General features: G+C 50.8%; 1 protein-coding gene and 1 non-coding gene across 3 annotated transcripts in view; both read left to right on the forward strand.

Moving 5' to 3' along the window:
- Positions 1-283: 283 nt before the first annotated feature.
- SLC29A3 (solute carrier family 29 member 3) overlaps positions 284-16693 on the forward strand; it is a 49985-nt gene continuing 33575 nt past the window's right edge. Inside the window, exons 1-2 of one of the 2 annotated variants that reach the window (XM_003903813.3) lie at positions 284-366; positions 4006-4304. In XM_003903813.3, the coding sequence (XP_003903862.1) occupies position 366; positions 4006-4304 (300 nt within the window). In that variant the 5' untranslated portion in view covers positions 284-365. The remainder of the gene's footprint in view (positions 367-4005; positions 4305-16693) is intronic. The other variant, XM_009214737.2, reaches the window with a different exon arrangement.
- Positions 12540-12643, forward strand: LOC116269610. The gene has a single exon (XR_004177229.1). It is a non-coding gene; the product is annotated as a small nucleolar RNA U13 (small nucleolar RNA).

Below are 16693 nucleotides of genomic sequence, written 5' to 3' on the forward strand. Positions count from 1 at the left end.
TTGTAGCTAAAGGGGAGGTCTCAGACAGTGGGGTCTGACTCCAAGGTAAAAAAGGAGCAGCAACCAGGAGGCCTGATGCGCCGCGCACCCATCGCAAGCATGGGCAGTGCGTTTAACACTGGGCGCCTCACTTTTTCTCCTGTGAAATGGGCGCAGGCTGGCCCCAGCCCAGTGCCAGGAGGGGGAGCACCGGCGCGCCGGCAGAAGACAAAGGAAAAAGGCTTGTTTGCAAACGGGGAAGCGGCGGCGTGGTGCCGGGAGGGGCGGAGCGGGGCCGGGGGAGGAGCCCGCCTGCCGCCTACCAAGCCCAGTGGTCCTGGCCGTGCGCCGGAGGCAGCGGCGGCGCGGCGCAGCGCAGCGGCGACAGTAAGTGTGGGCCGGCTCGGGCTCTTCCGGCTCCGGTCCTGGCCCCCCTCAGACTCGCGCTCAGCGACCTCCCTCCCGGGCCCTGGGGACGGCTGCGGGCTGCCAGGGGAGCCAAAGGACCCCACCCCCTCCGTGGTCCCTTCCCCACCGTCCCTCCTCTCCCTCCTTGCTCTCTGCCACCCCTCTTTCTGGGTCTTTGTCTTCTCTTCCTCAAATCCTCTCTCCCCTCCTCCTCCTCCCTGAGACTGGACCTTACTGCCTGTATGGTGGGGGCCTGGTATGGACCTGTCGGCCCGAAGTATCCAGATGGTGGCTGGTTCTCTCGGTCCCAGCTGCCCGGCCTGAGGCTGGGGCTGTTTACACCGCAAAGCCGGTTCTGCAGCGGCCAGTGGGCGGTGCCCTGCGCTTCCCAGTGCCCTCCCACAGGTTAGCCCTACCAGCTCCCCACCCCGGTTCACAGCCCAAGAAATCGAGGCACAGAAGGGAGAGCCACCTAGCCAGAGTCAGGAGCCTCCTTGGAACCAGTACCTAGGCTTCCTGGCCCAGATGAGGTTTTGCCGCGGCCCCAGCAGTGCCTGCCTCCTTGTGCAGGGCTGCCTCTCTATGCATGGCCGGGCTCCTGCAGGTAACCCAGGAGCACGTTCCAGGCCACAGCCAGCCTGTTTTGGGGAAGGTTGGGCACTTCCTTGCCTGCCTTTCTCTTTCTTTTTTAATCCAGAAGTCAGCAGCTAGCTTTTGTAAAGACTAATAAGACTGCTCACTCCAGTGCCCTGGCCTGTGACCCTGGTTAGAGAAAATTCCTGGCTCCTTGTTCAGAAGCTCAGTCAAGGCTGAATGGTCCTTGACAAATAGACGCCAGGTACTGAGAAGGGGGCCCTAGCCAAGTGTGGTCCTGAGTGACAGGGCTGGTGGTCCTTCTAGCCACAGGTAGCTGGAGCCTCTGGGAAGAACCACTTGTGGTTCTCTCTTGTTCTGTGTGGGTGGGTCATGATTATTTTTTACATTTTAAACACTAATTTTTAAAATGTAACAGGTGAGCTTGTTACATTTGTACCATTTTGTGCCAGACAAAATACCATAGACTAGGTGGCTTAAAATTTGTTTCTCACGGATATGGAGGCTGGGAAGGGCAAGATCAAGATGCTGGTTGATTTGGTTTCTGATGAGGGCTCTCTTCCTGACTTGCAGACAGCCTCCTTCTTGCTGTGCCTTCACGTGGCCTTTACTCTGTGAGTGGGTGCATGTGGAAAGAGATTTTCCACACAGTGAGCTTCCAGACAGTGAGCTTGTTAATGCTAGCCTCCATCCGAATCCAGGCTGGGGAGGGGCTCTGCTAACCAGAGGAGTTTAAAATAGACTTGCTGGCTGGATGCATTGCACTTGGGCATCCAGTGGCCTCCCGCCTGCCGGCTCCAGGGTACATGCTACCCCAGCAGGGGAGAATGTCCTGGTGGTGCAGAGTCCATTCATTCAGCAAACATTGACAAGGGTGCCTTCAGTGTGCCTGGGCCCCTCCCTACTCACTGACTTCAACGCTTGCAGGAAGGATGCTTGTACTTGGAACCAGCAGACACAAGATTCCCATTCCCAGCCAGTCCTCCCCGGTGTGCTGAGGAGTCCAGCATGGTCCCCAGTCTGCTTGGCTGTGTAACTTCACTCTTGCCATCTGCTAGTTTTGTGACCCTGGGCAAGTTACTCAACCTTTCTGAGCCTCAGACCCCTCATCTGTGAAATGGGTCTTAGAGTAGTACCTAATATATTAGGCTGTTGTCAGCCTCAAGTGTGACCTCTGTTAGGCACAGACCTTGGCATTTGTGATTACTGGACTTAAGTTTAGCTATTGGAAGTTCTTTCTATTTGAATGTGGGACATAGCAAGTGCCTTCCAGACCTCAGTCTTTCCATCTGAAAAAAGAGAGCAATGTTTTTTGCTCTAATTCCAAGGGATGCTCTGAGGTTCTCCTGAAATAGTGGATAAGGTTCTGCACCCACATTCCATCCCACCAGGGAATAAAGGCCCCAGTCTTCTTGGCATGATGCTTTGAGTTAGGTTTAGCCTCCTATAGAAATCAAGATGCATTTATTTATTTATTAGTTTATTGGGTAGGGAAGAGGCTACTGCAGAAGGGACTCTGAAGTGTCCCATCCTCAGCATTACGGAGACATTTCTCATTTAACAAGCTGCTGCCACATCCTAGGTGCTATCTAGAGCAAAGAAGCAGGCATGCTACTTTACAGCCAAATCCAGCAGCCAGCCAGCCATGCGACAGGCCCAGGATGCCAGGGAGATGCTGACATTTGTTCAACAGCTGCTTACAGGCCAGGCATTGCCAGCCAGTTGCAGTTGCATAACTATCATAAAAATGGCTTCCCTGGGTTTACATTTAGGGAAATTGAGGCACAGAAATATGGTAACCTGCCCAAGGCCATGTAGACAATAGTTGCTGGTAGCCCAGGCTCTTCCATTTGTCTTAGGCGCTACCATAGATTGAAAGTAGCTGACTCGGCCGGGCGCGGTGGCTCAAGCCTGTAATCCCAGCACTTTGGGAGGCCGAGACGGGTGGATCACGAGCGTCCTGTAGATCCCAGCTACTTGGGAGGCTGAGGCAGGAGAATGGCGTGAACCCGGGAGGCGGAGCTTACAGTGAGCTGAGATCGGGACCCTGCACTCCAGCCTGGGCAACAGAGCGAGACTCCGTCTCAAAAAAAAAAAAAAAAAAAAAAAGAAAGTAGCTGACTCCTGGTAGGGCGTGATGAGCAGAGGTGGGACCCAGGCAGGAGCTGCAAACCCAGGCTTGACCATTTACCTAGTCTATGGCCTTCTGTTCTTTGGACCTCTCTTTCCCCACAAATGAAATGGGAATGGACTATCAGAGGCTACACACCAGCTTATGGAGGCAGCCCTAGACACTACCAGTTTTTTAAACAATTATTTAATCTGAAGGTTTTTATTTTTATTTACACTTTTAATTTTATTTTGGAACTGATAATAAACTAGGAACATAGTTAAAAATTCAAGAGGCACAAATAAGAATGCAGGGAAGTCTCCCTCCTTAGAGGCAGCCACTCACTGTTAGAAACTTCTTATGTAGCCTTCCAGAGATATTATATGCATATACAAATACATATGCGTATGTATATTTTCTCTCCCCACTTTTTTTACACACATAGTAGCATATTCTACATACTATCCTGCCCCTTATTTCTTTCAAATAAAGTCAAAAAGGGTTTAAAGATCACTTTGCCCATCAGGGGTCCTAATTCTTTTTTTATGGCTGCACAGAACTGTGAATGCCTTTAGACTAGGTTTGCCTTTCTGGGTACATTGCCACAGTCCCCACTATCATGCAGTGGTTTACACCCAGCCTGTTCCACAATTATGTGCTACCTCTGTTGCACTTGCATAGTTGGGGTGACCTCTGAGGACACTTACAGTTCTGACATCCTGCCCTTCTCAAGGTCTAATTTTTGTCTTTCTCCCTGATCCTTAAAATGAAGTTCTCCAACCAGGCTTTAGTGACTTTACAGAGCCCAGGGTGAGGGGGCATGGTCATTTTGTAGGCTGGGTGGGTCCCCAGCTGTCCCCAGCCTCAGTTTCTACTTACCTACCCTGTCTCTGTTGCCCTTCTTGCTCCAATAGTGGCCATTGCTTCAGAGGACGACTTTCAGCACAGTTCAAACTCCACCTACAGAACCATAGGCAGCAGTCTCCAAGCTGACCAGGAGGCACTGCTTGAGAAGCTGCTGGACCACCCGCCCCCTGGCCTACAGAGGCCCGAGGACCGCTTCTATGGCACATACATCATCTTCTTCAGCCTGGGCATTGGCAGTCTACTGCCATGGAACTTCCTTGTCACTGCCAAGGAGTACTGGATGTTCAAACTCGGCAACTCCTCCAGCCCAGCCACGGGGGAGGACCCTGAGGGCTCAGACATCCTGGTAAGGACATGTTTCTCCTGCAAGGCTGGTGGGAGCATACAGAAGCCTCATGCCTCACATGGCAGGGGAAGATGGAGATTTCAGACACATTTCCAGCCTTTAGATTACTTACTGTTTAGCTTGGGAAGAACATGCAAATTATGGTTCCATGTGGTATGTATGGTAAACCCAAGAATCTAGAGTCCACACCTCCAGGGGTGTGAAGGTATGGACTGAATAGCATTAGTTACAGAAAATTCCAAAAGACTAGTAACTAAAATGAGATGGAAGGTCATTTTTCTCCCATGTTCAATTCTGGTGGGGACAGCCCAAGGCTGGTATGACGTTCTATGGCGTTAGGAACCCAGTTGCTTCAACTCTGTGCAGCTTTCATGGCCAAGGCCACCTCACAGTACAAGATGGCTGTTGTAGGTCCAGCTGTTACATCAGTAGGTAGAAGCAAGAGGAGGAGGAAGAAATGCCTGTTGCCTGTAAGAACACTTCCTGGAAGTGACACACCTTGCTCTTCTTACATTGCATTGGTCAAAACTTAGGCATGTGACCACATCAGCTTGCAGAGCAGGCTGGGAAATGTAGTCTTTCGATGTAGCTTTATCTCAGAGAACCATGTGCCTGCTAAAATGGGAGGTTCTGTTATGGAAGATGGGAAAAATTAATCCAAAGGGATAATTATTCTGATCACCATGGGAGAGATTGCTGTGACTTGGAGTTGGTGGGTTTCAAGAAAGGGGAGAAAACGATCCAGGTAGAAGAAAAAGGCTGGGCAATGGCAGAATGGGAGGAAAGTCCAGGTGTGTATGACAAACAGTGAAGCTGTGTTTGGGGCACAAGTAAGAGAGAGAGGTCTTGAGATCATTGCCTGGGGCCTTGAATGTCAAGGTGAGGAGTCAATTTTGTTTAGTTGACAGGGCTGCTCACTTTGCTGGGTGACTTTTCCAGAGAGGTGGGGGTGGTAGGGGAAGAGGATTAAAGAAAAAAATTATGACACTTGTTAAAACTTGTTAAAACAGTAAGGAAAGCTTTATTTAAGACTTGTAGTAGGGGAGATAAATGGAGTCCAACTCTGAAAAGGAGACATGGGGATTTATAGCCAAGGGGCAGCATGAGGGGCTGGAGGATGGCACATTTCTAAGAGGAGAGTCAAGGCTTGCTGAAAGCAGGCCCAGGACTTACACAGTCGACCCTTGAACAACAGGGGTTCACTTAGATGCAGATTTTTGTTTCAACCAAATGTGGATGGAAAATGCAGTATTTGTGAGTTGTGAAACCTGCATATACAGAGGGCCAATGTTTCCTATTTGTGGTTCTGCAAGACCGACTGAGTATGCTCGGGTTTTGGTACCTGGGGGGGATCCTGGAACCAATCCCTTGAGTACACTGAATGGTGTGAGGAGCTTGATCGGATTTGAGAGAAGGGAATATTCTGGCTCAACTGGCCTAACAGGATGCTTGCTGAAAGCAGGCCTAGGACTTACACAGTCTACTCTTAAACAATATGGGTTTGAATTGTGTTATATGTGAAGTTTTTCAAACAAATGCTGATGGAAAATGTGCTATTAGTAGAGTTCAAAACCTGATTATAGGGAGAGCTGGGTTCCACAAGGCTGACTGGAGACCTGAGTACGTGTGGATTTGGGTATAGGTGGGAGTCCTGGACCAATGCCCTGAGTATATGGAGAGACAGCTGAACATCAGAGGTGGGGAATGAGGAACTTGATCAGATCTCAAAGGTGGGGGTGTAGCAGGACAAGCTGCAGACAAAACTCCTCAGACACCGGATTAAAGAAAGAAGAGGTTTTTTTATTTGGCCAGGAACGTTGGCAGACTTGCATCTCAAAAGCCAAACTCTCCGAAGACAGAGTTCCTGGCCCTTTTAAGGACTTACAACTCTAAGGGGTTCCACTTGAAAGGGTCGTGATAGATTGAGAGCACATGTGGTTAGAGTGGGGGGTTAAAAGTAACCTCAGGCCTGGTCAGTGGCACTGGCTGGTCTTGCCACTGACTTCATTCCTGTCGTTTTTTTAACTTTTATTTTCTCCTCTTCAGAGATAGGAGACAGTAAAAGAAATGGCTTCTCTCCTCATTCCCCCCTTTGAGAACCTCACTCACTAGTGGGAGTTCTCACTCTCATCTTCACTATCCAGGTCTTCCTGCCAGTCCAGTTCCATTGATTCCTAGAGTTACATACTCTGTTTTTTAACGGGGATCAGTAGTTCTAATGGGTTATAGCACACATCAGGCTGGTCACTTCCTGGGCTGCATACCTTATACTGGGTGGCATTATACTCACAAGTCCCTTTTAAACAACAAGACTGTTTCAAGTTTTTGCCCTATCTCAGTCTGAGGAAGGTCAGTTGAAGTCCTTACTGTACAAGTCCAACATTTAAGAAAAATGAATCCCACAATGAGCTTCCTCATGCTTCAGCTGTGCATGGACCAGTCAGCTTCTGGGTATGACTGGAGCAGGGCTTGTCATCTTCATAGTCACTCTTTAAGGGTTGTCCAGGCTTGGTCTTGCCTCCCAGGTTTCAGGTGCTGCAGGTTTTACACGGCTGTGGTGGATCCAGGCTGGGATTCCCTCTACCTTCACAGTGGTGGGAGTGGTCAGGACGACAGTCTGGGGTCCTTTCCACCATGGCCATAAAGAGGCTACATTCCAGTCCTTGATCCACACTCGATTACCTGGGGAGAAAGGGTGAACTGGGGAGAATAAGCTAACAGGGCATCTCTCATTTACCCAGGCTGAGATTGTGTTATTTTTCCTAAAGCCTGTAGCTGTAACTCAATTTCACCTAACTCTCAGGGAGTGCCTGAAGGTCCCCGCAATGTGGGAGGGGGCCTATGATATATTTCATAAGGGGAATATCCCGTTCTTTTAGAAGGGGTCCATCTAATTTTAAATAATACCATAGGGAGAGCCTGTATCCGTTTTAATCCTGTTTCCTGACATACTTTCCCTAAACTATTTTTGATAGTCCGATTCATCTGCTCCACCTTTCCGGAACTCTGAGGCTGGTAGGCGGCATGCAGTTTCCATGTGATCCCCAATACCTTTGCCGTCTTCTGTACCAAGTCAGCCACAAACACCGCCGGCCTGTTATCTGAGCCGATCCGTAAGGGCAGCCCAAATCTAGGAATAAGATCTCGAAGAAGCATATGGGTTACTTCATGAGCTTTCTCAGTTCGTGTTGGATAAGCCTTCACCCACCCAGAGTAGGTACACACAAGAACTAGTAAATACTTGTTACCTCCACACTTTGGCATCTCTGTGAAGTCCACCTGGAGATCTTCAAAGGGGACTGTTCCATAAACTTGTATGCTGGGCGGAACAGCTGGACCTTGCCTTGCATTATGCTGTCAGCAGGTAACACACAGCTGCGTCACCATTTTGGCAAGGGCTGCAAATGCGAGATGTAGAAATACTGGCCTAACAACTTTTCAAGTGACTCCTGACCTAAATGGGTGGTTTCATGCACAGCCAGTACAACTGCGGCTCCTAGCAGCTATGGCACAGCTACTCTCCCATGTGGTAACCGAATCCATTCTTCCTTCATCAACTTGTCCTCCCTCTGCCTGGAGAAAGTCCTTTTCTTCTTTAGAATAAGTAGGTACAAGATCAGGTACCTGAGGGAGCAGGGGGGCTCTGACTGATGCCCGGAAGGGGGCAGATGCTGCTTTTCGAGCCTCTGAGTCAGCACGGGAATTCCCCAAACCCACCAAGGTGGAAGCTCGCTGGTGTCCTCTGCAATGCATAACTGCCACCTTGTGGGCTTTCCATACTGCTTCTAATAATTGCAGAATTTATTGTTGATATTTTATGTCCTTTCCCCCAGAGTTCAATAGGCCCTTTTCTTTATATAATGCTCCATGCACTTGAAGGGTTATAAAGGCATACCGAGAATCAGTGTAAATGTTTAGTCTTACCTTCACTGAGTTCTAAGGCCCAAATTAAAGCAGTGAGTTCAGCTTTCTGGGCTGAAGTGCCCTGGGGCTACGATCTGGCTTCAACAGTGTCCAGGGTTACCACTACATACCCTACACATCTCTCTCCTTGTGGGTTGATGAAGCTGCTCCCATCCATGTATAGTTCCCAGTCTACTGATGCCCAAGGCTGGTCCCGGATGTCAGGTCTGCTAAACTGAGTCCAACACTTCTACACAGTCATGCTCGACAGGGTTCTCTGATACCGGGAGCAAGGTGGCAGGGTTCAGGGTGTTACAAACTTCAGTGGTTACTCAGGGATTTTCACTGTGTAAAATCCAAGAGCAAACTTTGGTACTTGGTGAGTCTAGCATTCATTAGCCAATGATGTCCTTTAGTATTCATTAAGGTCACCACAGCATGGGGGGCCTTTATGTTCATGTTTTGCCCAAGAGTCAGTTTATCTGCTGCTTGTACTAGCAGGGCAGTTGCTGCCAAGGCCCTCAAACACGGGGGCCATCCTTTAGAAACCCTGTCTAGTTGTTTAGAGAGGTAGGCCACCGGCCTCGGCCAGGGCACCACAGTTTGGGTTAAAACTCCAAGTGCCATCTTTTCTCTCTGACACATACAATGTAAAAGGCTTTGTCAAATCGGGTAGCCCCAGGGCTGGGGCTGACAGAAGTTTTTCCTTTAACTCATGAAAGGCTTGTTGTTGTTGGGATCCCCATTCAAAAGGTTCCTGGTCCCCCGCTTTGTGACCTCATACAAAGGCTTGGCTAATGCTGCAAAGTTTGGGATCCACAGTCTGCAAAACCCCACAGCTCCTAAGAATTCTTTCACCTGCCTTCTGCTCTTAGGCTCCGGTAGATTGCAAATGACCTTCCTCAGTCCAATAACCATTCTGCCAGGTTGAGCAGGGCCCCTTCCTCCTTGTCTGGGACCTCCTGCTCTGAGTCACCTTGTTTTCCTTTTAGCTGAGGGCATTTGTTCTCCCAATGTCCTTTTTTTTTTTTTTTTTAAGTTCTTGGGTACATGTGCACAATGTGCAGGTTTGTTACATATGTATACATGTGCCATGTTGGTGTGCTGCACCCATTAACTTGTCATTTACATTAGGTATATCTCCTAATGCTGTCCCTCCCTGGTTACGCTGCAAACTCTGACAGCCAGGCTCAGTTTCCTTTCCAGGGCACCCCCCCTTCCCTTGCCTCTTTGGAGGGACCCTTCTGATTGCTGCAGCTAATAGGTCAGCATTTCGCCAGGCCTGACGTTCATTCTCTTTGCGGTTTTCCTTACGGCTTACTGCATCCCTGTTTACAAACACCTGGTTAGCTATTTCTAATAACTGTGATGTATTCATCCCTGCAAACCCAGACTGTTTCTGTAGTTTTCTTGTAATGTCTTCTGTGCTTTTACTAACTAAAGCCATGTTAATCATGCACTGATTTTCAGGGCTATTGGGATCAAAGGATGTGTGCATACGATAGGCCTCACACAATCTCACGTAGAATTGTGCTGGACTGGCCGGGCGTGGTGGCTCACGCCTGTAATCCCAGCACTTTCGGAGGCTGAGACGGGCGGATCACGAGGTCAGGAGATCGACACCATCCTGGCTAACATGGTGAAACCCCGTCTCTACTAAAAATACAAAAAAAATTAGCCGAGCGTGGTGGCAGGTGCCTGTAGTCCCAGCTACTCGGGAGGCTGAGGGAGGAGAATGTGTGAATCCGGGAGGCAGAGCTTGCAGTGAGCTGAGATGCGCCACTGCACTCCAACCTGGGCAACAGAGCGAGACTCCGTCTCAAAAAGAAAAGAATTGTGCTGGATTTTTTTTTCCCTGAATGACCTCAGAGACCTTGTTAACGTTTGTGGCTTTCGGGGCTCCCCTCTTTAATCCTTCCAAGACAGCTTCCCTGTATCAATTCGGCCTTTGCATACCCTCTCTTTCATTTGGGTCCCACTGGGGGTCTGTTCCTGGGAACTGGGTCCTCACATACTCTTGGGGGTTTGGTAATCAGCCGGTGCATGTTCCTCTAGCCACTTAGTTGCTACTTGAAGCACTCTCCACCTTTCATCTGTGTTAAAGAGGAACATGAGCAACTGGTGGCAGTCAGCCCAGGTGGAGTTGTGGGTCTGGATAATAGTTTGGAGCAAATCAATTAGAGCTTGTGGCTTTTCAGTATAGGATGGGATATTGTTTTTCCAGTTGAGAAGGTCGGCAGAGGTGAAGGGCTGGTATACAAAAACATGCCTCTCCACCATGTGCCCATCCTCATCTATCCCAGTATACCGCTGCTCTCTCAGGGGCATTTGTATCCCAGTTTTGGGTCGTAAATGAGCTGCCAAGGGAGGGGTTTCTCCCGAGGCTTCACCTCCTCTCTAGTCTACTCTAGGTGGCCTAGGGATATGTTTGTCTTGCGGAGGTGCAAGCTCTGTGGGCTCAAGAGTGGGGAGCCTCTCCCCCTGGTAAGGGGAGGGCACCGCTGGGATCACTGGTGCCATCTGCTGCAATGGATCTTCTGATGTTGGGTCGAACAGAACTTCAGGCGTTGATTTCCCTTGGTGGGTGGAGTGGGATCCTTCCTTGGCTATCTGTCTCTTTGCTACTAGCACTGCTGCTGCCTGCCCTCTTAGCCACTGTGGGGGATCTAGCATCAGCTGTAACCAAGTGTCTATGTATGGGAACTGGTCTGAGTATCCTGACTCACCAGTTACCTTGTGCCATACCTTAGAAACAAGAGACCTGTCCAGGCTTCCTTCTGATGGCCAACCCACTTCTAATGTTGGCCAATCTATTTCACACAAAGTTCTAAGTTTTCCTGGTGTCATAGTAACCCCATAGTCTCCACTAAATCCTTCCTTGAAATTTTTCAACATAGTTCCTAGCGGACTGGGCATACTTTGTGTCTGATCCATGTTTCCTCGAGACAAAACACCACGCTCACACCACACGCACACCACAGAACAAAGAACAGGTAAAAAGGGCACCCACAACTTTTTCAGTTTACACCAAACCAGAATCAAAACCAAAATCAGAGTATCCAGAAATCCAAGCCAGGTCAAAACCAAAATATCAAGCAATTCAAGTCAACTCAAAAACCAAAGTGCCGGTACAGGCACGCTGTGGGTGATCAGGCCACGCTTCCGCTCAAATGGAGTGGGCAAGTTCCAAAGACCAGTCTTACCAAGTTTCAGATGTTCAGACTTAAAGTGCCAGTTCCTTCCCCGTGTTCAGCCACTGCGCTGATCCTCTGTGGGGGCCTGCTGTGCACTGCTCTGACGAGGCGTTCCAGCCGGGCAATTGCCTACCCAGGAGCGTTCTCAGGATCCACGTCGCTCAAGCTGGCCGGAGTCCCCCGCAGGGTTGTTCCACAGGGCAGGCCTAAGCAGCAGCTTCGACCGTCTGTTAATCACCTCGCCTCCCAGTCAGGTGAACCAAGAAATGTAGCAGGACGAGTTGCAGACAGAACTCCTCAGACACCGGATTAAAGAAGGAAGAGGTTTATTTATTCGGCCGGGAGCGTCGGCAGACTCACGTCTCCAGGGCCGAGCTCTCCGAAGACAGTGTTCCTGGCCCTTTTAAGGGCTTACGAGGGGTTCCACGTGAAAGGGTCGTGATAGATTGAGAGCACATGTGGTTAGAGTGGGGGGTTAATCTTTTAACCTCAGGTCTGGTCATCAGTGGCACTGACTGAAGTCATCTTGCCACTGACTTCATTCCTGTTGTTTTTCAACTTTTACTTTGTCCTCTTCAGAGACAGGAGACAGTAAGAGAAATGGCTTCTCTCCTCAGGGGCATGCTGGCTAATCTGACTTGGCAAGATTCTTGGCTAAGACTGGGTTGGGCAGGCAGAAGTCAGGACTGGGGTTGGGGCCAAGGTCGAGGATGGGGCTCAGAGGAACCTGACGAAAGTTTGGTCAAGGAGAGTCTTGGTCAGGAGCCTCCGTTTCCACAGCTAATCCAGGCTGGTGTCTGTTGTCACTTGAGAGCATGGGGAGGCAAGGACTTCTCCGACAAATGCCAAGATGGGATGTTGCCAGCTGCCCAGCTGTGCCCTTCTTCTCTAGGGGTGCCTCAGAAACAAGAAGGAGGTATGCTAGCAGACCCCAGCCGCACCTTCCAGTGGCCCAGGAGGTGGCTCATCACTGCTTCCCAGAAGGAAATCCTTGGCCTCGCCCCAAGGAGCTGTCCTCAGTTTTATAGGCATGAATCTGCCATAGCGAGGGAGGCATCCCTGTTGTCCATCTCAAGGACTCACTGCGGCTACACATGTGGATCACCCAGGGAGCTTCTTAAAAAAACACCAGTTCATGGTCCTTTTGTAGTTCATGAACGTGATGACTGGGTTTCCACGCACATGTGTGAGATGGGCCTCCCTCAAACCTTGTTGTGTCATTGGCACATTACCTGTCCAATGAAAAGGAATAAAAATACCAGTGTGGGCCATGCCCCAGGGATTCTGATTAGATTAGCCTGAGCTGGGGTGTAGACATTGATATGCTTACAACTTCACACTTCCACACTCCCCTACTCCACCCCTCAACTCCCCCCATGATCTGACACATCTGACACCTGTGAGGGCCTTTTCTGTTAACTGAGGAACTCATAGATGCCTCCCGGGGCCAGAGCAATGGGATATAAACCATTTCTAAGGCTGAGGAAGTGCCACAGGAAGGCAGCAGAGTAGTTTACAGCCTCTCGACTCAAGGTGTGGTCCTCAGACCAGCGGCCTCACCTGGGAGCTTGTTAGTGATGCGGTCTCCCGCCCACCCGAGGCCCATTGAGACAGGGCCTGTGAGCTGCCAAGCCCTTCGGGTGACTGAAGGGCACAGTAGGGTTTGTGGTGCACTGGACAGGGCTTGGCTGTGTGACCTCTCCGTGCTGCCTCATGTTTCTGGACTGTATTAGTACTTTTTTTTTTTTTGAGACAGTCTTGCACTGTCACCCAGGCTGGAGTGCAGTGGCACAGTCAAGCCTCACTGCAGCCTCGACCTCCCTGGGCTCAAGTGATGCTCTTGCCTCAGCCTCCTGAGTAACTGAGACTACAGGCGCACGCCACCATGCCTGGCCAATTTTTTTGTATTTGTTGTAGACACAGAGTCTCACTATGTTGCCCAGGCTGGTCTCAAACTCCTGGGTTCAAGAGATCCACCCGCCTCGGCCTCCCAAAGTGCTGGGATTACAGGCATGAGCCACCACACCCGGCCATCTTTCTGGTATGTTAAAGGAAGACATTTTAATACTACCACCAACTTCTTAGGGCTGTTGTGAGGATTAAGTATATTAATATGTGTTAAAAAGCAGTTAGGACAGGCCTGGCACGCCTATCCGAAGTGCCGTATAAACTATGATTGTGATGATCGTTTGGGGGATGGGGCCCATGCTTCTAAGCTGTCTGCAGCCCTGGTGCATTTCCGCAGGCGCAGGCTTAGCCCGGGTGCTTTACAATCCACTTTTATTTACCAGTGACTCCGATGTCCCAGCTTTCTGCCAGCCGCAGTAAATCACCTGGCCCACTGGGCTTCCTCCAGAAGGTCCCTGCCTGTCTCGGCCGGCACAGAGCTAGATTGCGTGTGCACCTGCCCTGCCCCTCCTCTGTCCACCACCAGGCCCCCAGGATCAAGCAGCCTCTGGAGGGAGGGGTGCCCAGGCTTGGCTCTGGGAGCAGCCCTCGCCCTGGGTACTGCTTTCACCGCAAGGCGATCCCTTCCCAGCTGCAGGCACTTGGCATTCTGAGGCCTGCTACGATGCTTTATGGCCTCTCTCCAACTGCTGGCAGGTGCAGATGTAGTACCTGCGGCTGCCCGGAGCTCCTGGCTCTTGGCATCGGAGATGAGAGACCTGTCACCCCTCGATTCATGGGCCGGGTTTGGGAAGCGAGCATGCTGGGGCGTTTCTGCATTTTGCGGGCCATTTTTCTTTGCCTCATTCCTCATCCCAGCCACCCACCTCCCCAACTCTTTCCTCCTCTCTTCCTGATTTCCCTGCGAGAGGCTGCCTGTCTGCCCTGTCACCTGAGGGCCACTTTGGGGGAAGGAGGAGGAGAGTCAAATGGTCCTGTCTCTAGCCACCACCTGCAACTCAATTAGCTGTGGGTCTAGATGTTTATTCTTTCCTGTACTTTCCTTTGAACATTTTCTGGGGATGAATACCATTTGATGGGGAGCAAGACCCAGGAGGAGGGTTTACCCAGACACCCCCTCCCCCAAATTATGTCACTTTCAAGGTCAGTGGGCTCATTTCCTTCTGCCTGGACAAATGTGGGGATGCCTTAGTATCCTGCTCACTCTGCCCTCCTGTCTCTATTCTCTGGAATAAGAACCTCCAATAAATCTATCACAGGCCTGCTGGCCCAGGGCCAAACAAAATTAGAGCATAAATGAGGAAGAATTGATAAGAAAAGATGGCACAGGGGCCTGCAACAGCTGCCATTGCCTGAGCTCGACTCTGGGCCCACCATGCAGGCAGGGGTATTGCATGTATTGTTTCTCATTAGCCCTGCAATGCAAGTCTTCATAACCCTTTTCTTAAGACAAAAACCAGAGGCTCAGAGAGGCTAGGTAACCTGCCTGAGATCACACAGCTAGAAAGAGCTATAGAGAATTTTATGGGGCATTGAGGTGGATAGATGATTACAGACTCATTCATACTCAGAGTGTGGTATGTAGGGTATATCCTGGAGATGCCCCACCCCCCACCCCCCACACTTTGACTCCACCAAACACCATCTTCCTTCCTTTGGAGAGCCTGCCCTTGGTCTGGCCTCCTTTTCCAGCCTGAAACCACAGGTGCCTGTGTTCTACCCCTGGGTCCTGGACCCAGCATCCCTTCTCCCTTCCCCACCTGACCTGTTTAGCTGGAGGTCCTCCCCAGCTCTGGGGTTGTAAGCCATCCCCTGCCCTGTGGGGCCTCCTCACCCTTCCCCAGGCTCTCCTGCAGGCCTGTATTGGCTGCCCTTGGCCTAGAACAGAACAGTGAGCTGGACAAGCCCCACTTCCTGCTCCGGAGAGAAGAGTGTCTGCACCTTCTCCTGGCCATTCCTTGCTGCAAGGCCCCCACAGTCACTCTCCACACCTTCCTTCCTGTGTACCTCGGTCTGCCCAGGGACTCCTCTCTGAGGGACTGCAGGACACGGCCAGGTCATGAGTGAGACCTACAGCCCGATTTGGTGTCAGCAGGGCAGGGACCTGGGCCAGGCACTCTACTGATGCCCCTGTCCATCCCCCCATCTGACCAGGAGGCGCCCCACCACTCAGTCCCGGGGGTGAGGCAGGAGACAGAATCATCTCGTCTCCGGGCACGTCCCCTGAAGCCACCTCTCTGAGTTAGGGGCTCCACGTCTGGGTCTTCAGAGCAGCATCATACTTCCCCATCACATCCTGTCCTATAGCTCATGGAGACCGAGCGCTGGCTGGGTGGGAGCCGCGGCTCTCAGCACTTTGCCTGCATTATCTCATGCAGCCCCACAGCACCCCTGTAGGTCAGGAACTGTTATCATCCACCATGACAGATGAGGAGGCCTCCCCCACCAGTGAATAAAACGCTCTTACTTTACATCCTGTGCCCCTGGCACACCTGGCATGGCACCCAACACATAATAGCACATAAATATTTGTCACATTAGTTATCATAAGGCTGAGAAGGAAAGCTCCACAACCCAATCCATGAGAGTGATGCCATGGCTCTGCAAGGGAGCAGAAGCAGCTCTGGGAGTCACAGTGGCTACCAGTAAAGGAGTTCTGATCTTTCAGGTGTGTTGGCATAGACATGAAGTGGGGTTCCTGCCATAGGGAAGGTAGCCAGGTTGTCCTGGTTCAGCAAGTGGGGGACGTAGGGTATCCCCTCCCCTTGTTTCCAGTCCCTTAGTTCTGGTCCAGTCTCTCAGCCCTGCAAAGCAGCAAGGCTGATCTGCCCTTGAAGTGCGGACATCCCAGTCCAAGGAGGAAGTGTTCCAAGGAAGCAGGATGAGCTTATGTGGAGAAGAGGAAGCTGGAGGACAGGTTATCAGAGGTTACCAAGTCCCTGCCATGCAGCCTGTACCCACCTCCCACTTGACCTGCCATCTTCCTTCCACATGACATCCTGGTGAGTTAGGTACTGTCATCCCAGTTGCCAAATGAAATCAAGGCTCACAGACTTTAGACCACTGACCCAAGGTCACTTGCTAGCAAGTGATAGAACTGCAGAGCCCATGCTTATAACCAGCGTGTTCTCCAAGCTATCTGTCTACCTTGGCACACTCAGCCCTGGCTGCACATCGGGATCACCTGGGAAGCTTTTAGAAAATACCCCACCGGCGTGCGCCTGTAATCCCAGCTACCCAGGAGGCTGAGGCAGGAGAATCACTGGAACCTGGAAGGCAGAGGCTGCAGTGAACCGAGATCATGCCAATGCACTCCAGCCTGGGCAACAGAGCAAGAATCTGTCTCAAAAGAGAAAAGAACAGAAAAGAAAATACCCCACATCC

Source organism: Papio anubis, chromosome 11, assembly GCF_008728515.1.
Source record: "Papio anubis isolate 15944 chromosome 11, Panubis1.0, whole genome shotgun sequence".
Classification (NCBI taxonomy): domain Eukaryota; kingdom Metazoa; phylum Chordata; class Mammalia; order Primates; family Cercopithecidae; genus Papio; species Papio anubis.